At 43.0% G+C, this 23,932-nt stretch overlaps 1 protein-coding gene across 6 annotated transcripts in view; it reads left to right on the top strand.

Annotated features, from left to right (window-relative positions):
• Positions 1 to 15,721, top strand: part of ank2b (ankyrin 2b, neuronal) — a 1,291,078-nt gene extending 1,275,357 nt beyond the window's left edge. For all 6 annotated transcript variants that reach the window (XM_070871180.1, XM_070871178.1, XM_070871177.1 and 3 more), the window contains 2 exons: positions 683 to 780; positions 14,027 to 15,721. In XM_070871180.1, coding sequence (XP_070727281.1) covers positions 683 to 780; positions 14,027 to 14,204 — 276 coding nt within the window. In that variant the 3' untranslated portion in view covers positions 14,205 to 15,721. The remainder of the gene's footprint in view (positions 1 to 682; positions 781 to 14,026) is intronic.
• The last annotated feature ends 8,211 nt before the right edge of the window (positions 15,722 to 23,932 follow it).

Below are 23,932 nucleotides of genomic sequence, written 5' to 3'. Positions count from 1 at the left end.
ACAAACTAGTAACTTAAAAATGAATGTACATAATTCACAGCAGACATTCATATTAGCTCCCTTGGAAATGAATTCAGTGCAAGGACAACTACAGAATGTATTTTGTAATGAGTAGCAGGAAATGTTCATAATATGTACCAGGAATATAATGGGGTGCAGTGTATTTACTATCCAGTGGCAAATCAGTTAAAGGTTCAGACTTCATCTGTCATGTGGAAAGTAAATACTGATGACATCCTGGGAAAGGCCACAAAGAGGCTGAAAGCAGAATAACAGAACAAGTGAAAGTACTTGTTGCAGGTTTCGTCCTGAATCATTTCATCAGATATACAGCATCCTCTGCTGGATGTCTCCTGATTTACAAGGGTGATACAATTTGACTAGACAATTTGAAATCTGATATGCATTTCAAATAAAAATTTAAATCCCAGTTTTAAACAATAGAGTAATAAGGTTCTTCCTAGGATAACCCCGAGAATAATAAGGATAATTATTAAAAATCTCAAGCAGTCCGGGAACTTTCCCGAGTCATTTTGTCACAGATTGCAGTTTTCCTCTCTCAGGAAATGCATGACCATTGTGCCATTTTTTATTTCTTATCCTTTGAGAGGTTTATACCAAGTGTTACTGCACCAATATTTATGGCTGTTTTATATATTTGTGCTGTTTTCCTTCTGCCCAGGCTCTAAGTTTTGCAGGGAACCATGGAAAGGTCCACATCCCAAATGTAGTTCAGAGAGAGATTGTAAAAGAGGATGGATCAGTTATTAAAAGGTTTGGGTTAGCCTGTAGTGTTCTTGTTTTTTCTGTAGGTAGTATTACTAACCAGCTAACACACAGTGGAGGTCTGTCTGCATCTTATACCACTAGTAGATGGGTAGTGTTTCAAAAGTAGTCTTAGTGGTGTAATTTAACACAATGTGATCAGTGTATGCTAACGATTAATCAGAGTAACTCAAGAGGAATTGCATGGGGCTATCTGAAACCCCCTGGTATGTTTTTTAAGTTGTTTTGTTGTTCTGAAGTGCATTTTACCACAGCTCTAAGATATAAAAGCCTTATGGAGGGTGCTGGCAGTTGGTGTTGGCCGTGATAGTTTCTGGTGGGAAAAACAGACACTAAATGAAATAAAACTATTCCAATAAGGCTCATGTTGTGTGTGTTTGTGTATTCATTTTAAAAAATACATTGAGAAGTCATTTAATCAAGCAGCTCAGAAAACAACCCTTTTTTGTAAATAATTTTAAGTGAATAATTACGATAAATGACCAAGTATTGCAGTGTTATACTGCATTAAATAATATTCAGTCAGCGTGGAAACTGATGTACAGCATTATGTAATAAGTATACATGCAGAGCAGTGTATTGCTTCTTTACAACAAGCTCTTCATGTTTTATTGTCCTATATGAACACACTAATAGGATTTACCATGTGAATGCCCAAAACTGAACACATTATTTCAACTGATATGCCTTCAGCTGCCTTCAGCTACCTGGGTTGGAAGCTCTGGAATGCCCTCCCGAAGCCTTTCCACCTCTCTACCTCTCTCTCCTCCTTAAACTCTACCTCTTTAACCAAGTTATATGGCTCAGTGCCAAATTTTGTTTGATAATGCTCCTGTGAAGCCCCTTGGTTATGTTAAAGGTGCTATATAAATACAAGTAGTTGTTGTTTGTGTGACCAATGCTTAACTGCAGTAATGCTTCCTTTTATGTACCTGTTCTGATGAAGCCCAGCATTCCATTCATCTTTTTGATCACTTTTTGCACTTCTGAGCTAGCTTTTGCTGTTCTCTGTGATCAGACTTCTAACCCCCTTTTGTTCAACTCCCTCTATGCCCATGCTTCCCCATTTATTCACATCAGCCATTCTTAAGACAAAAAGTGCAGTACCTCACATTTTGTTGTATTAAACTGCATCTGTCATCATTCTGCTCACTTGCTTAATCTGTCAAATGGTTAAGCTTCAGACCTGGAAATGTATTTACCAACGGAGTCACTAGGAAGCTCAACATTTCTCTTTAGTGTTACTGTATCCCAAACTTAAGGACACATTTAAAACAGTTGATCCCTTTGATGTTATTGTCCTTTGAAATTCACCATTTATTAATAACATATTTAACGCAGGGAAAGTTTAGTAAAAACCCATAATATTCAAATTTAGAAAGGTTCCATTTTTGGAGTCAAATTTGATATAAATCATGTCATTAATTTTTTTAGATGGTCAGTTGACATATTCCATCTTCGTTTCTGTTTCCATCCGTTTTTAGTGAAAGGAGTGAGATTATTTTATAGTTCTACTGGAGCCAGTAGATGCAATTGCTAGTGTTAGATAATTCAGACCTCTTCAGTGTGCTGATGTGTGATTGATTGTTTTAATTAAATCGAGATACCATAATCCTCATTTTCACACAGTGAAATCTCAAATCTCTGATGCATCCTGTCGATCTGAGTGAACCCAATTCTCTGCTGGTTGTAAGGTTTCTACCAAGTTAGAATCATAGAATCATAGAATGGTTACAGAATGGAAGAAGGCTATTTGGCCCATCGAGCCTGTAAGAGCACCTCAGCTAATCCCACTCCCCCGCATTTTCCCCATAGACCTGCAAAAAGGTACTTATCCAACTCCCTCTTGAAAGCCGTGATTGAATCTACCTTACCACCGTTTCAGGCAGCGCATTCCAGATCCCAACCACTCGTTGCTTAAAAAAGTTATTTTTTATGTCATCTTTGGTTCTTTTGCCAATCATCGTAACTTTGTGTCCTCTGGTTTTTGACCCTTTTGCCAATGGGAAAAGTTTCTCTCTCTCTACCTTGTCCAGACCCCTCATGATTTGGAACACCTTTATCAAATCTCCTCTCAATCTTTTCTACTCTAAGGAGAACAACCCCAGCTTCTCCAGGCTAGCCACATAACTGAAGTCCCTCATCCCTGGAATCATCCTCATAAATCTTTTCTTCACCCTCTCTAAGGCCTTCACATCCTTCCTTAAGTGTGGTGCCCAGAATTGGACACAATACTCCAGTTGAGGCCGAACCAGTGTTTTATACAGATTCATCATAATTTCTATATGCTTTTGTACTTTATACCTCTATTCACGAAGCCCAAGATCCCGTAAGCTTTATCAACCTGCCCTGCCACCTTCAACAATTTATGCACATATACCCCTAGGTCTCTCTGTTCATACACCCCCATTAGGATTGTACCCTTTAGTTTATATTTCCTCTCCTCATTCTTTCTACCACATGTATCACTTACAATTTTCTGCGTTAAATTTCATCTGCCACATGTCCGCCATTTCACCAGCCTGTCTATATCCTCTTGAAGTCTATCACTATTCTCCTCACTGTTCAATATACTTCCAAGTTTTATGTCATCTACATATTTTCACATTGTGCCCTGTATACCCACATCCAAATCATTAATATACATCAAGAAAAGAAGTGGTCCCAGAACCGACCCCTGGGGAAACACCACTGTATACCTTCCTCCAGTCCGAAAACAACTGTTCACCACTACTCTTTTTCCTGTCACTTAACCAATTTTGTATCCATGCTACCACTGTCCTTTTCATTCCATGGGCTTCAACTTTGTTGGCAAGCCTATTACATGGCACTTTGTCGAACGCTGTTTGGAAATCCATGAACACCACGTTAACTGCATTGCCCTCATCAACCCTCTCTGTTGTTTCATCAAAAAACTCGATCAAGTTGGTTAAACACGATTTGCCTTTAACAAATTCATGCTGGCTTTCCTTAATTAATCCGCACGTGACCAAGTGACTGGTAATTTTATCCCTAATTATTGTTTCAAAAAGCTTCCCCACTACCGAGGTTAAACTGACTGGTCTATATTTGCTGGGTTTATCTTGACACCCTTTTTTGAACAATGGGGTAACATTTACAATTTTTCAGTCCTCTGCCACCACCCACGTTTCTAAGGAGGATTGGAAGATTATGGCCAACAACCCCGCGATTTCTTCCTTCGCTTCCCTCAGCATCCGAGGATGCAACCCATCCGATCCTGGTGACTTATCTACTTTAATTACAGCCAGCCTTTCTAGTACCTCATTGTTGTGTTCCGAACACAGATGAGACTGCACACAGGGAGGTTAAAGTAACAGTGACCTCAGTCTTTATTAAGACACTCCAGAGTGAGGAACAGGCCTTAGGGCCCGGCTTATATACAGTGTTCCCAAGGGATGCTGAGATCCCTTGGGACTTCAGGGGATGCGCTCCCTGGTGGGGGAATATGGGAGTGCATGCTTTACAGATACACAACATCACTCTTTCCCCCCCCCCCCCGGCCCTAAGTCAAAGTGAAAACTACTTACAAGGTGAGGCGGTTGGGAGCCTTTCTTTCCCTGGTGGACCGCCTCGGTACAAATGTCTGTTCTGGTGTGTTGGCTGTGCCCTCGCTGGCCTGGCGTGTTGTTGGTCCTGCAGGGCTGCTGGGTGAGCCTGGCCTTGCTGGGCTGTTGGGCGTGATGGGTTTGATTTCCTGGTCCCGGCGTGGTGTCGTTAATCCTTTGGGTGTGTGTTGTGGGCTTGAAAAAGGTGGTGTCTGCTGTGGGTTGTTCAGGGCAGTCTGTGAACCGCAGCCTCGTTTGGTCCAGGTGCTTTCTGCAAATTTGTCCATTGTCTAGTTTGACTACAAACACCCTACTCCCTTCTTTAGCTATCACCGTGCCTGCGATCCACTTGGGACTATGTCCATAGTTTAGCACATACACAGGGTCATTCAGATCAATTTCCCGTGACACAGTGGCGCGACCATCGTTTACATTTTGTTGCTGCCGCTTGCTCTCTACCTGATCATGCAGGTTGGGGTGAACCAGCGAGAGTCTGGTTTTAAGTGTCCTTTTCATGAGTAGCTCAGCCGGGGGCACCCCTGTGAGCAAGTGGGGTCTCGTGCAGTATCTGAGCAATACTCGGGACAGGCGGGTTTGGAGTGAGCCTTCTGTGACTCGTTTAAGGCTCTGTTTGATGTTTGTACTGCCCGCTCTGCCTGCCCATTGGAGGCTGGTTTAAACGGGGCCAAGGTGACATGTTTGATCCCATTTCAGATCATGAATTCTTTAAATTCGGCACTGGTGAAACATGGCCCGTTGTCACTGACCAGTATGTCAGGCAGGCCATGGGTGGCAAACATGGCCCTCAGGCTTTCAATGGTGGTGGTGGCGGTGCCTCCCGACATTATTTCAAGTTCAATCCATTTTGAAAAAGCATCCACCACCACCAGGAACATTTTACCGAGAAGCGGGCCTGCATAGTCGGCATGGATCCTCGACCATGGTCTGGATGGCCAGGACCACAAACTTAGTGGTGCCTCTCTGGGCGCGTTGCTCAACTGAGCACATACGCTACATTGCCGTACACAGGACTCTAAGTCAGAGTCGATACCGGGCCACCACACGTGGGATCTGGCTATCACTTTCATCATTACTATACCCGGGTGTGTGCTGTGGAGATCCAAGATGAATGTCTCCCTGCCCTTTTTAGGTAGCACTACGCGGTTACCCCACAAATAGGCAGTCTGCCTGAATGGACAGCTGGTCCTTTCGCTGCTGGAACGACTTGATTAGCTCTTGCATTTCAACGGGGATGCTGGCCCAGCTCCCATGCAGCACAGAGTTTTTTTTACTAGGGACAGCAGAGGATCTTGGCTGGTCCAAGTCCTAATCTGGCGGGCTGTGACACGTGATTTATCATTTTCAAACGCTTCCATGACCATCAACAAGTCTGCGGGCTGTGCCACCATTAACAAGTTTGTAGGCTGTGCCATTTCCACCTCCGTGGTGGGCAATGGTAGCCGACTGAGAGCATCCGCACAGTTCTCGGTGCCTGGCCTGTGGCGGATGGTATAGTTATACGCTGATAGCGCGAGTGCCCACCTTTGTATGTGGGCTGAGGCATTAGTATTTATCTCCTTGTTTTCAGCGAACAGGGATATGAGGGGCTTGTGATCAGTTTCCAGCTCAAAGTTGAGGCCAAACAGGTACTGATGCATTTTCTTTACCCGAACACACACGCTAATGCCTCTTTCTCAATCATGCTGTAGGCTCTCTCGGCCTTAGACAAGCTCCTGGAGGCATAGGCAACAGGTTGCAACTTCCCCGCAACGTTAGCTTGTTGTAATACACACCCGACTCGGTACAATGACGCATCACATGCTAACACAAGTCTTTTACACGGGTTATACAATACAAGCAGCTTGTTGGAGCATAAAATGTTTCTGGCTTTCTCAAAAGCAATTACTTGTTTTTTTTCCCCATACCCAGTTCTCACCTTTGCGCAATAACACATGTAGGGGCTCTAAGAGGGTGCTTAACCCCGGTAGGAAGTTACCAAAATAGTTGAGGAGTCCCAGGAATGACCGCAGCTCCGTGACGTTCTGTGGCCTGGGCATGTTCCTGATAGCCTCTGTCTTGGCGTCTGTGGGCGAATGCCGTCCGCCGCGATCTTTCTCCCCAAAAACTCCACTTCTGTTGCCATGAAGACGCATTTCGACCTCTTCAGCCGCAGCCCGACGTGATCCAGTTGCTGGAGGACCTCCTCTAGGTTTTGTAGGTGCTCGACGGTGTCCCAACCCGTGACCAATATGTCGTCCTGAAAAGCCACCGTGCATGGTACCGACTTGAGTAGACTCTCCATGTTTCTCTGGAAGATCGCTGCAGCTGACCGAATTCCAAACGGGCATCTGTTGTAGATGGACAGTCCCTTGTGCATGTTGATGCGTGAAGACTCCTCCAGCTCCTGCGTCATGTCGGCCGAAGTCAGGTCAAGCTTGGTGAACGTCTTACCTCCTGCCAGCGTTGCAAATAGGTCGTCTGCCTTAGGTCGAAGGTATTGGTCCTGTAGCGAGAAATGATTAATAGTTACTTTATAATCACCGCAAATCCTGACCGTGCCATCACTTTTGAGTACTGGAACAATCAGGCTGGCCCACTCGCTGAATTCCACTGGGGAGATGATGCCCTCGCGTTGCAGCCTGTCCAGCTCGATTTCCACTCTCTCCCTCATCATGTGAGGTACCGCTCGCGCCTTATGGTGAATGGGTCGTGCCTCTGGGACCAAGCGGATCCGCACCTTCGCCCCGGAAAAGTTTCCAATGCCTGGCTCAAAAAGGGAAGGAAATTTGTTGAGAATCTGGGTACATGAGGCCTCATCGACATGTGATAGCGCTCGGATGTCATCCCAGTTCCAGCGGATTTTGCCCAGCCAGCTCATTCATAGCAGTGTGGGGCCATCGCCCGGGACAATCCAGAGTGGCAATTCGTGCACCGTGCCCTCGTAGGTGACCTTGACCATGGCGCTGCCTTGGACAGTGATGAGCTCTTTGGTGTACGTTCTCAGTTTCACGTGGATGGAGTTCAGGGCTGGTCTGAGTGCCTTGTTGCACCACAGTCTCTCAAACATCTTTTTACTTATGATGGATTGGCTAGTGTTAGTGTCCAGTTCCATGGCTATGGGTAAGCCATTCACTTTTACATTTCGCATTATAGGTGGACATTTCATTGAAAATGTGTGCACCCCATGGACTTCAGCATCTGCCTCCTCTCGCTGAGGCTCGAAATTTCTTTGATCCACCATGGACCGATCTTCTTCTGCCACATGATGGTTAGCAGGTTTTGCAGAGCTTGCACTTGTGTGCTGAGAGATTTGTTTGGTGTTATCACTGGTGGACATAAATGCCTGTGCTATCGCAATGGCCTTACTGAGGGTCGGTATCTGTACAGTCAGAAGTTTTCGTTGGATGGTCTCGTGGCCAATGCCCAGTACAAAAAAGTCTCTGAGCATCTGCTCCAGGTAGCCATCAAACTCACATTGTCCTGCAAGTCGCCTTAGCTCGGCGACGTAGCTCACCACTTCCTGACCTTCAGATCGCTGGCACGTGTCGAACCGATACCTCGCCATCAGCACGCTCTCCCTCGGGTTAAGATGCTCCCGAACCAGTGTACACAGCTCCTCATATGACTTTTCTGTGGCTTTCACCGGAGCCAGAAGATTCTTCATGAGACTGTCGGTCAGTACCCCGCAGACCGTGAGGAGGACCACTCTCCTTTTTACAGCGTTTCCTTCTCCGTCCAGCTTGTTGACTACAAAGTACTGGTCTAGCCATTCGACATAGGCTTCCCAGTCCTCACCCTCTGAGAACTTCTCCATGATGCCCACAGTTTCCTGCATCTTTGCGTTGGATTCATATACTCGTCGCCAGTTGTTGTGTTCCTAACACAGATGAGACTGCACACAGGGAGGTTAAAGTAACAGTGACCTCAGTCTTTATTAAGACACTCCAGAGTGAGGAACAGGCCTTAGGGGCCGGCTTATATACAGTGCTCCCAAGGGATGCTGGGATCCCTTGGGACTTCAGGGGATGCGCTCCCTGGTGGCGGAATATGGGAGTGCATGCTTTACAGATACACACACTCATCTTTATCAATTTTTATCCCATCAGTACCTCCTCTACCTCCACCTTCACTATGTCTATGGCAGCATTTTCTTCCTTGGTAAAGACAGATGCAAAGTATTCATTTAATACCTCAGCCATACCCTTTGCCTCCATGCGTGGCTTTATTTTTGGTTCCTAATCGGCCCCACCCCTCTCTTACTACCCATTTACTATTTATATGCCTATAGAAGACTTTTGGATTACCTTTCATGTTAGCTGCCTTCTATTTTCATACCCTCTCTTTGCTCCTCTTATTTTCTTTTTCACTTTTCCTCTGAATATTCTATATTTAGCGTATTTCTCAGATGTATTCTCGACCTAACATCTGTCATACACACTCCTTTTCTGCTTTATTTTACTCTCTATTTCTTTCATCATCCAGGGAGCTCTGACTTTAGTTGCCCTACCATTCCACCTAGTGGGAATGTACTCTGGGAATGGTGGCTCTGGGGAGTGCAGCCAGATCCAAATCTACGGCACCATGGGTGGCTCAGCTGCATGGGGGAGAGGAAAAAGAATGGAAGAGCTATAGTGGTAGGGGATTCAATAGTTAGGGAAGCAGACAGGCATTTCTGCGACCGCAGACGTGACTCCAGGATGGTATGTTGCCTCCCTGGTGCCAGGGTCAAGGATGTCACTGAGCGGCTGCAGGGCATTCTGGGGTAGAGTGTGCACAACCAGAGGTCGTGGTCCATATCGGGACCAATGACATCGTTAGAAAGAGGGATGAAGTCCTGCAGGCAGAGTTTAGGGAGCTAGGAGAGAGATTAAAAAGCAGGACCTCAAAGGTAGTAATCTCCGGATCATTCCCGGTGCCACAAGCTAAGGAGTACAGAAATAGGAGGATAAAGCAGATGACTATGTGGCTGGAGAGATGGTGCAGGTGGGAGGGCTTTAGTTTCCTGAGGCATTGGGACCGCTTCTGGGGGAGGTGGGACCTGTACAAGCCAGACGGGTTGCACCTCAACAGAGCCAGGACTAATATCCTCGTGGGGGGTTTGCTAGTGTTGTTAGGGAGGGTTTAAACTAGCTTGGCAGGGGGAATGGGAACCTGAAAATAGTTTCAATAGGGAGGGAAGTAAAGCTGGAATTAGAAAGCAAAAATGAAGTGAGTTTGAAGGAGAGAGGAAACAAGCAGGAAAAAAGGGTAAAAAAAATAAATTTAAAGGCACTTCGTCTAAATGCACGTAGCATTCATAACAAAATAGATGAGTTGACGGCACAAATATATACAAATGGGTATGATCTGATAGTCATCACAGAGACGTGGTTGCAAGATGACCAGGATTGGGAATTAGATATTCAGGGGTATTTGACAATCCAGAAGGACAGACAAAAAGGAAAAGGAGGTGGGATAGCTCTATTGATAAAGGATGGAATCACTGTAATAGTGAGAAATGATATTGGCTCAAATGATCAGGATGTTGAAACAATTTGGGTGGAGATAAGGAATAAAAAGGGGAAAAAGTCACTGGTGGGCCTAGTCTAACAGGAGCAACTCTGTTGGTCAGAGGATAAACCAGGAAATAGTGGGGGTTTGTAAAAAGGGAACAGCAATAAACATGGGTGATTTTAACCTCCATATTGATTAGATAAATCAAATTGGTCAGGGTAGCCTTGAGGAAGAGTGCATAAAGGACGGGTTCCTTGAGCAGTATGTAACAGAACCAACCAGGGGGCGGGCTATCTTGAATCTGGTCCAGTGTAATAGGACAGGATTAATAAACATTCTCCTATTAAAGGACCCCCTTGGAATGAGTGATCATAGCATGGTTGAATTTCAAATTCAGATGGAGGGTGAGAAAGTTGGATCTCAAACCAGCGTACTAAGCTTAAATAAAGGAGACTGTGAAGGTATGAGGACAGAGTTGGCTAAAGTGGTTGGGAAAATAGATTAAAGTGTAGGACAGTGGCATACATTTAGAAAAATATATTCCAGTGAGGAAGAAAGGGTGTAAAAGAAAAGATAGCCATCCGTGGCTAACTAAAGAAATAAGGACGGTATCCAATTAAAAATAAGGGCAAAGTGGCCAAAACTAATGGGAAGACAGAAGATTGGGAAGCTTATAAAAGCCAGCAAAGAATGACTAAAAAAATGATTAAGAAAGGTAAGATAGACTATGAAAGTAAACTAGCATGAAATATAAAAACAGAAAGCAAGAGTTTCTATAGGTATATAAAAAGGAAAAGAGTGGCTCAAGTAAATGTTGGTCCCTTAGAAGATGAAACTGGGGAATTAGTAATGGGGAACATGGAGATGGCAGAAACTCTGAACAAATATTTTGTATCAGTCTTTACGGTAGAGGACACTAACAATATCCTAACAGTGGATAGTCAAGGGGCTATAGGGGGGGAGGAACTTAACACAATCTCAAAGAAGGTGGTACTCAGCATGGATCGAGGATTGGCTAACTAACAGAAAACAGGCTGTCGGGATAAATGGCTCATTCTTGGGTTGGCAATCAGTAACTGGTGGGATGCCACAGGGATCATTGCTGGGACTCCAACTATTTACAATCTATATTAATGACTTGGAAGAAAGGACCGAGTGTAACGTAGCCAAGTTTGCTGACAATACAAAGATGGGAGGAAAAACAGCGTGTGAGGAGGACACAAAAAATCTGCAAAAGGACAGGGACAGGCTAAGTGAATGGGCAAAAATTTGGCAGATGGAGTATAATGTTGAAAAGTGTGAGGCTTTTGTCAGAAAACAAATCAAAGAGCAAGTTATTATTTAAATCGAGAAAAATTGCAATGTGCTGCAGTACAACGGGACCTGGGGGTACTTGTGCATGAAACACAAAAGGTTAATATGCAGGTACAGCAAGTGTTCAGGAAGGGCAATGGGATCTTGGCCTTTATTGCAAAGGGGATGGAGTATAAAAGCAGGGAAGTCTTGCTACAGTTATGCAGGGTATTGGTGAGGCCACACCTGGAATACTGCGTACCGTTTTGGTTTCCATATTTACGAAAGGATGTACATACTTTGGAGGCAGTTCAGAGAAGGTTCACTACGTTGATTCTGAAGATGAAGGAGTTGACTTATGAGGAAAGGTTGAGTAGGTTGGGCCTCTACTCATTGGAATTCAGAAGATTGAGAGGTGATCTTGTTGAAACGTATAAGATTATGAGGGGGCTTGACAAGGTGGATGCAGAGAGGATGTTTCCACTGATAGGGGGGACTAGAACTAGGGGTATAATCTTAGGATAAGGGGCCGCCCATTTAAAACTGAGATGAGGAGGAATTTCTTCTCTGAGGGTTGTAAATCTGTGGAATTCGCTGCCTCAGAGAGCTGTGGAAGCTGGGACATTGAATAAATTTAAGACAGAGATAGACAGTTTCTTAACCGATAATGGATTAAGGGGTTATGGGGAGCGGGCAGGGATTGTGGACCTGAGTCCATAATCAGATCAGCCATGATCATATTAAATGGCGGAGCAGGCTCAAGGGGCCGTATGGCCTACTCCTGCTCGTATTTCTTAAGTTCTTATGTACCTCGATTGTACCCAAGGTACATTTCCTCTTTGTTCAACCAGTTTTGCCTCCCAATCTTTGATTCCAATTTACATGGGCCAGATCCGTCCTCATCCCATTGAAATTTGCCTTCCTCCAATTAAGTACTTTTTACTCTAGCTTGCTCCCTATCCTTTTCCATAGCTAATCTAAACCTTATTATACTATGGTCAATATTCCCTAAATGTTCACCTACTGACTCTTGCTCCACTTGACCTACTCATTCCCCAGAACCAGATCCAGCAATGCCTCCTTGCTCGTTGGGACAGAAACTTACTGATTAAGAACATTCTCCTGAACACACTTAGAAATTCTTCCCCCACTCTGCCCTTTACATTATTACTGTCCCAGTCTATCTCAGGATAGTTGTAGTCCCCCGTTATCACTACACTATAGTTCTTGCTGTACTTTCTCTGCAAATTTGCTCCTCCATATTTTTTCCACTAGTTGGTGGCCTGTAGGATACACCTAGCAGTGTAATGTCACCTTGATTATTTCTTAACTCTCGCCATATAGATTCCGGCCTTGACCCCTCCAGGGCATCCTCTCTCTCCAGCACTGTGCCATTCTCCTTAGCCACTACTGGCAGACCACTTCCTATCTTTTCTTCCCTATCTTTCCTGAACATCCTATATTCCTAGTATTATAAATTCATAGCACAAAACTGTTCACAATGGAGCACAGATGTCACTGAATTAATAATTGCACTCAGTGAAGCTACAGTGATAGCTGGAAACAAAATACATTGGTACAGTAAGGGATGCTTTTCCAAGTTTGCGATTAGGGCACGTGATTGACGCAATGCAGAGGCAACCTTACAAATATGCTGTACAAATACATCTTAGTCTTTATTTCCATACAATGTAATTTTAAATCTCTTGTATGCAGATCTGATTAAACCAAACTCTCGGCTGGCTGTAAGGTTCCTATGAGTGGTTGATGCTAACACTAGGTGTGGAAATCTGAAAACACTTTTAGGGTAGATTTTGATCTGGGCCTGTTGCATGACCAGGTATGCCTGAATGCCTGCCCCGTTGATTGGCAACTCGATGGGGTCATTCAACAGCTGTTATGCCCCTAATTTACATATTTAAGGGGCCTAATGCCTGTTCTAGACATCTGCTTGAGACACTTAAAAAAGAGCCACGTGAATTTAACAGTTGGAGCAATGCCTGTGCAGGTTGGATGCAGGCTTTCCAATGCTAAGTTAGTATGCTTTGCGACCATTTTGCGGCAGAGAAAAGGACGCAACACATACCAATTTCTACCATTTCATTCCTTACCATTGACTTTCTTCACCTTAAGTACAAAATTTCTTCCCCCTCAAAAAAAAAATTGAGCCTGCACCTGAACATGCATCGAATGATATGGATGGATTATTTTTCTGTTTAGCATACTCTTGTCTATGGGAATTCCTTATTTCCAGGGCTTGGTTACCTGCACAATTGTACCTCTCAGTCAGTACTGCACTTTAAACCAGCATTCTTCTGTGCCTAATAACTGAGTGAAACACAGACATGTGGCTTCAGAATGTGCCAGAAGAACACGTGCAAGCAGAATGTGAATGCCTTAGTTATTTCTTTTACATTGTTAAAAGGTTCTCGTTTCACAGGCATGCTGTTTCTTCAGCAGAGCAGGACTCCAACTGTGTCTTCACACCCTTGGGATGAATGGTAAAAGATTACTTACAATTTAGGAATCCAGTCTACACTTTGCCACTTAAGTCAGATGTCCTTTCCAATTTCTAGCAATGGTTTTCCTTTGTAAGTGCTAAAGCATGAGGGTAAATATTTAGGAATCATTCCTGTAACGTACTGCAATAATCCATTGTACAACTGGGAAGAGTGGTGTCAGTTCTTGGCTGGAGTGTTCATGGTCTTTTCTGCTTTTCAAATAATTAGCAAAGCAGCTGTTTGGAAAATATTAATTATTATCTATGTGTTATGCTAAACTTTGTTTTTCTGGTTCCTCCCTTTCTCCTCTCCTTCATTGGATTTTCCCCCTCTCTTTGTCTCTTTTTTGTCTGCCCTCTGGTTTTCTCTCTCTATCCCCTTTTCCAGGGCGACCATGAGTAAAGCTAGGACACAGAAGAGGACTGTGGTGAAGGATCAGGAGGGGAAGCATATACACGAGGAACGGCTGGAGGATGTGCCTGAAGCATTACAAAAAGATGATCTGAAACACGACCTACAACAACTTCTTGGTCGCTTTTGCAGTGAGGACTGGAAACAGGAGTAAAATTACACAACTCAAATCACATATATTTATTCTGTTACTACCACTCACATGAAGACATTGTATATTATTTCCATCTGAAGACGCTGGAGTACCTGGAAAGGTAGATTTGGGAATTAGCCTTTTCACTTTACCGTAAGTAAATTTGTGACCAAAGATGGCATCCATATCTTGGATGACTAATATTGTTTGAACACTAGAGCTTCCTCATATGGCTGTATTAGGAACATGCTAACGTTGCTGCCTCCAAACTGCAACAACTATTCTGAAATTCAGAAAATACTTCATCCACAGGCCTCTTCTCATTTTCTGTTGCAGAAGGACTTTACGATACAAACATGTAAATAGCAAAAGTGTTTTGGCTTGTGAAGCTAAGACACTGCCTACCTTGACTACACCAATCACCACCAAACACAAGATCCTTTCTTCATTGCCGAATTGAGTCTGACTAAATGCCGCCATAGTAACAGATTGTGAGTGTGCAGGCCTAGTAGGGAGCACTTAAGAATCTTACAATCCCTCAAAACTTCTCAAAGCTTAATAAATATGCTAGCACCTGTACTTAATGTATCAGACATTTCTCCATTAATTGCATTAGTATGAATTTAAACTGTGAGTGTGTGGCAGGCTACATTTGGTCATATAATTCATGCTGCCATACTTGTTTCCAGAAATTTGCAACTTTCTTCACTGCTTCCACCAAACCACAGAGTCTTGTATCTGTGGTCTGGTACTTTCTACTGGCACCTGCACTGTAGATAACTGGAATTGAGATGAACTTTACAAAAAAAGACAGAATCCTTTGGTTATTTCTGCATTACGCAACAAGACTGGCTTCTTTTTGTACATGCATGTAGTATTTATAGCTGTTGTAATCATCTATACGGTTGTTTAACCATCTTTGCACTGGGGAAATGTTTCAGCTCGCTGCCTCAACAAAGAAAGAGAAACAAAAAAAAACAGGAACCAATTATGGTAAATATATAGTATTTTTAATTGTTCTGTTCTACCCTTCAATGTATTCATAAGATTTTATTGTAGATTTTTTTTTAAGTTATTATGGTACAGAAAACTTGTTAATATGAGGACAATATTCACTCAGTGCTCAGAAAGTTAAATAAATAAATCTATGAACTCAATCAGTGCAGGCAGAATGTCAGTCCGGTTTTGTCAGTGTCGAGGCCTGCACTGACTGACTACAAGAACCAACAGAGAGTGTGTAACTGTTCTGGCCATGCCATGTGGTGTTACTTGCAGCGCAGATGATGTCTCTGTAATTACATTTTGGTTTCTACCTTTTACTTTTTTTTGCTGTGTAATCAAAGAACTTCAGAACTGTGAGAAGAAGTGAATTTTAAGTTGACGAATCAGCATCTTGTTCCCATGGTGATAACAAATATTGTATATGATATCTATGAGGGCATGTATTAGAATAACGATAAATGGAAGCAAAATTAAAACACTAACAAATACATAGCAACTGCAATGTGTAAAATGGCTGATTTAATTAAAATAAAATGTACAAGTGTTACATGTAAAAATGTCTGTGATTATTCTTTCCACCCCCCCTCCACAAAACAATAAGATGCTCATGAATGATTGCACGATGGTTTTGCATGTGCCAGGGCATTGAAGGTTTCCAATCAGGTTTTGGCAGTAAAATCAAAATGATATTTTTACTTTGTTTTTAATGTCAAAAATTAGCTTTTTTGGAAAGAACCAGAGAAGGCTGTTTTCACTGTGCCTTTAAAAATACTTTGACAGGTTTGCATACATACTGGGGCTGAAATTGCAGTCAGAGGCTTCCCGCGGGCAATTGCCTCCGACCTGAAACGTTTCTACGAATTTACCTGGTGGTCCGGGAGGAGCCTGTGATTCCAGTGGGGAGGCCTTCTCTTCCCGCGCTGTGAAGCACGCTCCCATCCTCCAGGTTCCCACACAGAAGGTGCAGTCACGTGTAACTGCTCAACCAATCAGGTACCGTATTCCACAGCTTTCTCATTAATAGCAATGAGAACTCCATATCTACAAGTTCTCATTGCTATTAATGAGAGAAAAAAAACCACCACGCTAAACACATATAGTAAAAATTAAAAAACACACCTCACATAATTAAAATTAAAGTTAATAAATATCTTCGAGAAAAACTTTTTTTCCGAGTTTTTAAAAATGTTTTTTTAAATTATGGTTAAAAATAAATGTGACGTAGTGGGCAGGGTTTTTTTTAAATAATGTGTTTTTAAAATGTAATTTAATTATATTTTTGTATGTTTTTAAACACCTACGCCTGTAGAAGTAGGCTATACACCTGCTTTTATCAGGCGCAAGAATTTTGAGGACATTTGCTGGGCAAGATATGGGTAAATACTGCAATCTTGCCCCTGCAAATGTCCTCGCTCCCGATATGTATTGGATCTGTCAAGCTCCAGCTGACAGATCAGAAAAGCCGTTTTTCAGCGCATGCGCATTGTGCGCTGAAAACCGGCTTTTGCGAAGCCTTCCCGGGTCCGTAGACACTCAGTACGGACCCAGGGAGGCCAGGATTTCCAGCCCAATATTCTGTATGAAAAAATATGGCAAAGGTCTTGAAATATACTGTTACCACAGTGATGTGTGGTGTTAGTAATTAATTACTTGGATCATTAATAAAATGAGGTAAAATTCAGAAATCTGTATTGCAAAAGCTCGCAGTGCAGCACGAAGAGCGGTTGGTCCACCACAAAGTTTTGCTGTTGACCAGCGTGGTGATTTTGCTCAAGTTTTCAGAGCAAACTGTTCCCAGAGCTGAGACTGTCTGAAAACTGATCACTATGGCAGCACTGCTTCTTTACAGTGTTTAAAATGTGTAGATCAGCTTTATTTTCTTAACAATTAAGACAACTTTTTAATCTTTGATTTAGCATGCAGATATCATATAGAAACATGGAAATTTACAGCGCAGAAGGAGGCCATTTCGGCCCATCGTGTCCACGCTGGCCGACAAAGAGTCATACAGCCCTCAGTCAGCAGCACTGAAGGTTACATATAAACTTATGAACAATGGCGGACAGGTAAAGAGCATCCGGCCCAACCAGTCCACCCCACACAACTGCGATACCTCATGCATTGCAACATTTTACACTCCACCCCACCCAGAGCCATGTGATCTCCTGGGAGCGGCAAAAAATCAGATTAAAAACCCAGGCCAATTGGGGAAAAAAATCTGGGAAAATTCCTTTCCAACCCATCCAGGACACCACTCCAGCCGAATCAGATTCCCTGAAGTACTTACTGTCTTATCTGCACCAGCCAACAAGAGGTTATCCAGTCCAATCCCAATTACCAGCTCTAGGTCCGTATCCCTGCAGGTTACAGCACTTCAAGTGCCCATCAAAGCACCTTTTAAATATGGTGAGGGTTTCTGCCTCTACCACCTTTCCAGGCAATGAGTTCCAGACCCCCACAACCCTCTGCGTGAAGAAGCTTTCCCTCAGATCCCCTCTAAATCTTCCACCAACCATCTTAAACCTATGGACCCTCGTAATTGACCCCTCCACCAAGGGAAATAGACCCTTGCTATCCACTATATCCAAGCCCCTCAAAATGTTATGCACCTCAATGAGGTCTCTCCTCAGCCTCCTGTGTTCCAAGGAGACAAACCCAGCCTATCCAATCTGTCACCATAGCTAAGATTCTCCATTCCAGGCAGCATCCTCGTAAATCTCCTCTGCACCCTCTCCTGTGCAATCACATCCTTCCTATAATACGACGACCAGAACTGCATGCAGTATTCCAGCTGTGGCCTAACCAGTGTATTGTACAATTTAAGCATAACCTCCCTGCTCTTGTATTCTATGCCTCAGCCAATAAAGGCAAGCATTCCGTATTCCTTCTTAACCACCTTATCGAAATAAATTATTGCGTACTTTCTATCAATCAGATTTTTCTGTAAATATTTATGTTTTGGAAGTTATTTCCAGTTTTTCCCCCTTCCCTTTGTTGTCTTTGTTCACACTGAGTATGTGGGCAGGAGACCTGCTGCTAAGTCTCTACGAGAGCTGTAATGTAACTTGCCGCCCACTAGCGTTTGAGTGACTCATCCTCCTTTCCTGTAGGGAAGCCTCCGGCCTGCACTTGGCACCACTGTTGGCATGACTGAGACTGGGAAACTCGCTGTGCAGTCACTCCTGGGGGGGGAACGTTCATCATACCACTCTATGCTACATTCGGCCTGATATAAACTAATGAATTTCTCCCAGCCAGATGTAACCTCAAAACGATACCGTGTCATATACAAATATTTATAATTTCCGAAAGCGTACACAAGCGGAGCTACTTAATCTAGTGACACCCACTTCAGCTATAGTTAACAGAAAGCTGTAAGAGTACCATCTTCTGCAATAACATACTGCTGACAATAAGTTAATCCATCCAAAAGAGAGTCTGAGGAAATTATATAGGTTAACGTACTTAACCCTCCCCAAAAAATTAATAACCTGACCTTTAACAATAAATGTAACTCATTTTGCATTGGCAGAAAAATTGTAAGCAATGGAATGCAAACTCAAGCTTATTTCAAAGTAGAAAAAATGGCAAATTAATCTCTAAAAATGAAAGAGATTATAGGTTTTCCCAACAAAATAAATACTAGTGGGCATTGTAATGCAATTTCAAAGTGTGCATTACTGCAAAAAAAGGTCAAAATTATTCAAGATACTGAGGAATACACAAAACAGCTCAACAACCTTAAAATGGTAATACATTTAAAGGTGATACATGATAAAGACCTGAGAAGGAAGGCTACAACAAAGGAAAAGTACTGAGTGTTGTTTGATTTGCCTAATTTTTATCTTCTCGAGAAAGCAAGAGACCTCATTCGTTGACTCCTTTGGATTCTGGTAAGCTATTTTTGTCACCATATAAATGAAATCACACCAATCACTGTACAAATAGCAACTACATGTATTGTAGCATGATGTGCTGTCCATGCCAAAATGTGCATATGCCTTGTTTTCTTTTGTTTACTGTATATTTCCCAATTTGCGTCAAAGCAAAAAACATAGAAACAACAACAAAGGGTCATTGACCTGAAGCGATAACTCTGTTTCTCTCTCCACAGATGCTGCCTGACCTGCTGAGTATTTCCAGCATTTTCTGTTTCGGTTCCATACTTTATTCTTTACGCGGTAAAATGTTGTTTTTACTGAAATGGGCAACATCTCATTGGCGGCTCATTCTTTCTGATATGTGCTTCCAGCATGCACAGCTCTGTGCTGGAGTACTGGAGACAAAAATTGTGTCTCATCTATTTTACTCCTGTGCAAGCAGGAAGATACTTTATTCTAAGTTACTTATAGCTGATTATTTACTCTCATGTTGCTTTGTTTTTCTCAGTCTTGCCTTCGTCCTTTTGATTTTTTTCATTGACAAATTTTATCCCCTTATGCTTTCTGTAGAGTAAATGTCTGGAGTATCTATAATTTTATTGTTAAATGTAATATTGTAATCTAGATTTTAAGGCTGCTTTGATCATTATTAATACCATGTTGTGGATTCCAATATAGGTTTAGCACAGCAGTAAATGATTAACAGCAGTGCACTGAACCATCCATTTAGCCAATTATGAGGATGACGTCTTCAAAAAAGTAACATAAGAAACATAAGAAATAGGAGCAGGAATAGGTTATACGGCCCCTCAAGCCTGCTCCGTCATTCAATAAGATCATGGCTGAACTTTTACATCAACTTCACTTTCCCGTCCGATCCCCATATCCCTTGATTCCCTTGGTGCCCAAAAATCTATCGATCTCTGTTTTGAATATACTCATCGACTGAGCACCTACAGCCCTCTCAGGTAGAGCATTCCAAAGATTCACAACCCACTGAGTGAAGCAGTTTCTCCTCATCTCAGTCCTAAATGGCCAATCCCTTATCCTGAGACTGTGACCCCTGGTTCTAGACTCTCCAGCCAGGAGAAGCAGCCTTCAGCATCTACCCTGTCAAGCCCTCTAAGAATTTAATACGTTTCAATGAGATCACCTCTCATTCTTCTAAACTCTTTATGACAATAACTAAGACATTGATAATGTACAGAAACTGAATGAGACCAAGTACACTTCTTTAAAGAATCCCTTTGAAGGGTTTTAACATCCAGTAATCATGACCGAAGCAGAAAGGAACATCCTGTGAGAGTCTCGTGTACAGTTCAATATTTCAGCAGATTGACACAATAGGCCAATGCAACTGGGATGCCATACCCTACCAAAGGGCTACTTCTTTGCTTTCATGCTGAGAAAAAATGCAAATCTTCACAGGTCAACTGATCTTTACTGAAACCAAATTAGTAACCAGGTTGCAGGTAGTTAATGAGTAACACCTTCTCATCTATTATCGTTTCCCTAAGCTTTAACGTGATTATAGAAACATAGAAACATAAAAAATAGGTGCAGGAGTAGGCCATTTGGCCCTTCTAGCCTGCACCGCCATTCAATGAGTTCATGGCTGAACATGCAACTTCAGTACCCCATTCCTGCTTTCTCACCATACCCCTTGATTCCCCTAGTAGTAAGGACTTCATCTAACTCCTTTTTGAATATAGTTAGTGAATTGGCCTCAACAACTTTCTGTGGTAGAGAATTCCACAGGTTCACCACTCTCTGGGTGAAGAAATTCCTCCTCATCTCGGTCCTAAATGGCTTCCCCCTTATCCTTAGACTGTGTCCCCTGGTTCTGGACTTCCCCAACATTGGGAACATTCTTCCTGCATCTAACCTGTCTAACCCCGTCAGAATTTTAAACGTTTCTATGAGGTCCCCTCTCATTCTTCTGAACTCCAGTGAATACAAGCCCAGTTGATCCAGTCTTTCTTGATAGGTCAGTCCCGCCATCCCGGGAATCAGTCTGGTGAACCTTCGCTGCACTCCCTCAATAGCAAGAATGTCCTTCCTCAGGTTAGGAGACCAAAATTGTACACAATACCCCAGGTGTGGCCTCACCAAGGCCCTAAACAATTGTAGCAACACCTCCCTGCCCTTGTACTCAAATCCCCTCGCTATGAAGGCCAACATGCCATTTGCTTTCTTAACCGCCTGCTGTACCTGCATGCCAACCTTCAATGACTGATGTACCATGACACCCAGATCTCTTTGCACCTGCCCTTTTCCTAATCTGTCACCATTCAGATAATAGTCTGTCTCTCTGTTTTTACCACCAAAGTGGATAACCTCACATTTATCCACATTATACTTCATCTGCCATGCATTTGCCCACTCACCTAACCTATCCAAGTCGCTCTGCAGCCTCATAGAATCCTCCTTGCAGCTCACACTGCCACCCAACTTAGTGTCATCCGCAAATTTGGAGATACTACATTTAATCCCCTCGTCTAAATCATTAATGTACAGTGTAAACAGCTGGGGCCCCAGCACAGAACCTTGCGGTACCCCACTAGTCACTGCCTGCCATTCTGAAAAGTCCCCATTTACTCCTACTCTTTGCTTCCTGTCTGACAACCAGTTCTCAATCCATGTCAGCACACTACCCCCAATCCCATGTGCTTTAACTTTGCACATTAATCTCTTGTGTGGGACCTTGTCGAAAGCCTTCTGAAAGTCCAAAAATACCACATCAACTGGTTCTCCCTTGTCCACTCTACTGGAAACATCCTCAAAAAATTCCAGAAGATTTGTCAAGCATGATTTCCCTTTCACAAATCCATGCTGACTTGGACCTATCATATTACCTCTTTCCAAATGCACTGCTATGACATCCTTAATAATTGATTCCATCATTTTACCCACTACCGATGTCAGGCTGACCGGTCTGTAATTCCCTGTTTTCTCTCTCCCTCCTTTTTTAAAAAGTGGGGTTACATTGGCTACCCTCCACTCCATAGGAACTGATCTAGAGTCAATGGAATGTTGGAAAATGACTGTCAATGCATCCACTATTTCCAAGGCCACCTCCTTAAGTACTCTGGGATGCAGTCCATCAGGCCCTGGGGATTTATCGGCCTTCAATCCCATCAATTTCCCCAACACAATTTCCCGACTAATAAGGATTTCCCTCAGTTCCTCGTCCTTACTCGACCCTCCGACCCCTTTTATATCCGGAAGGTTGTTTGTGTCCTCCTCAGTGAATACCGAACCAAAGTACTTATTCAATTGGTCTGCCATTTCTTTGTTCCCCGTTATGACTTCCCCTGATTCTGACTGCAGGGGACCTACGTTTGTCTTTACTAACCTTTTTCTCTTTACATATCTATAGAAACTTTTGCAATCCGTCTTAATGTTCCCTGCAAGCTTCTTCTCGTACTCCATTTTCCCTGCCCTAATCAAACCCTTTGTCCTCCTCTGCTGAGTTCTAAATTTCTCCCAGTCCCCGGGTTCTCTGCTATTTCTGGCCAATTTGTATGCCACTTCCTTGGCTTTAATGCTATCCCTGATTTCCCTTGATAGCCACGGTTGAGCCACCTTCCCTTTTTTATTTTTACGACAGACAGGAATGTACAATTGTTGTAGTTCATCCATGCGGTCTCTAAATGTCTGCCATTGCCCATCCACAGTCAACCCCTTCAGTATCATTCGCCAATCTATCCTAGCCAATTCACGCCTCATACCTTCAACGGGCACATTGGCCTGTAGTTATTAGGGTTTGACTTTGATCCCTTCATGTGAATTTACTGCTGTAGAGTTACACTGATCTTCTGGTGGGTTAAGGGGAAGAGTAGAAGATTGAGGGGGAGTGGGGGGGTACTCCTCCTGTTGCATCTCTGCTTATTTCTGCTCCCGAAAGCGATCCTCTGGAGCCAAGGCAGGTAAGGCAGTAATGACGGAGTGATGTTATATGTCACACTTTCTGTTATATTGTCATAATAACTCTGGAAACTAGGACGCCTGTATACAATATGCAGTCAGCATTGCTGAGGCTGGTGGAGGCCTTTCAATGTAAGCCTTTGGCATGTAGTTATACTGAACGTGGTGTGGTATCAGCTTGTCATAACTTAAAGCTACAAGTAGCCCACATTATATTTGTTCTTTTGGAGAATTTTGTGGAAACAAACATTGGGATTGTCCCTCATTTCTTGTGGAGGAATTGTGGGCTATATTGGATATGTATTGGTTCGAACTGTTGCTAAAGCTAATTGGAAAATGGTATTAAAATTGTTTATACATTTGTCAGTGACAGGGAAGTATTCTTCCCCTCGCCACCTAGTCCACAGATGCATTCTTCTTCTGCCCTTTCACCCCCAGATTATGCTAAGATTCTTCACGCATCCTTTATCAGTTCACCCTGGCATTCTTGCTCACTTCCCCCATATTCAAATGGTACTTTTTATCTCCCTCTCCTCTGTTCATATGCCATTCTTCTCCCTCAGTTCATGTTGGCACTCTTCTCTCCCTCCCCCAAGTTCAAGCTAATACTGTTTTCTAACAACATAATTTCATGCTGACACTTCTCATCCCTTCCCCCTCCCGATTCAAGCTCAAAATCATCTCCCCATTACCCCCAGTTCATGTTTCCACTTTTAATTTTTAGACATAATGCTGCATCATTTCTTTAATTAAACCAGGACTGTGATATTTGGTTTTACACTATTGGTCTAGAGATACCTCCTTCGTATAGAAACATAGAAAATAGGTGCAGGAGTAGGCCATTCGGCCCTTCAACCTGCACCACCATTCAATATGATCATGCAACTTCAGTACTCCATTCCTGTTTTCTCTCCATACCCCTTGATCCCTTTAGCCGTA

This window comes from Pristiophorus japonicus, chromosome 2, assembly GCF_044704955.1.
Source record: "Pristiophorus japonicus isolate sPriJap1 chromosome 2, sPriJap1.hap1, whole genome shotgun sequence".
Classification (NCBI taxonomy): domain Eukaryota; kingdom Metazoa; phylum Chordata; class Chondrichthyes; family Pristiophoridae; genus Pristiophorus; species Pristiophorus japonicus.
The sequence above is the reverse complement of the archived record's forward strand: the minus strand, read 5'-3'. Positions and strand labels throughout refer to the sequence as shown.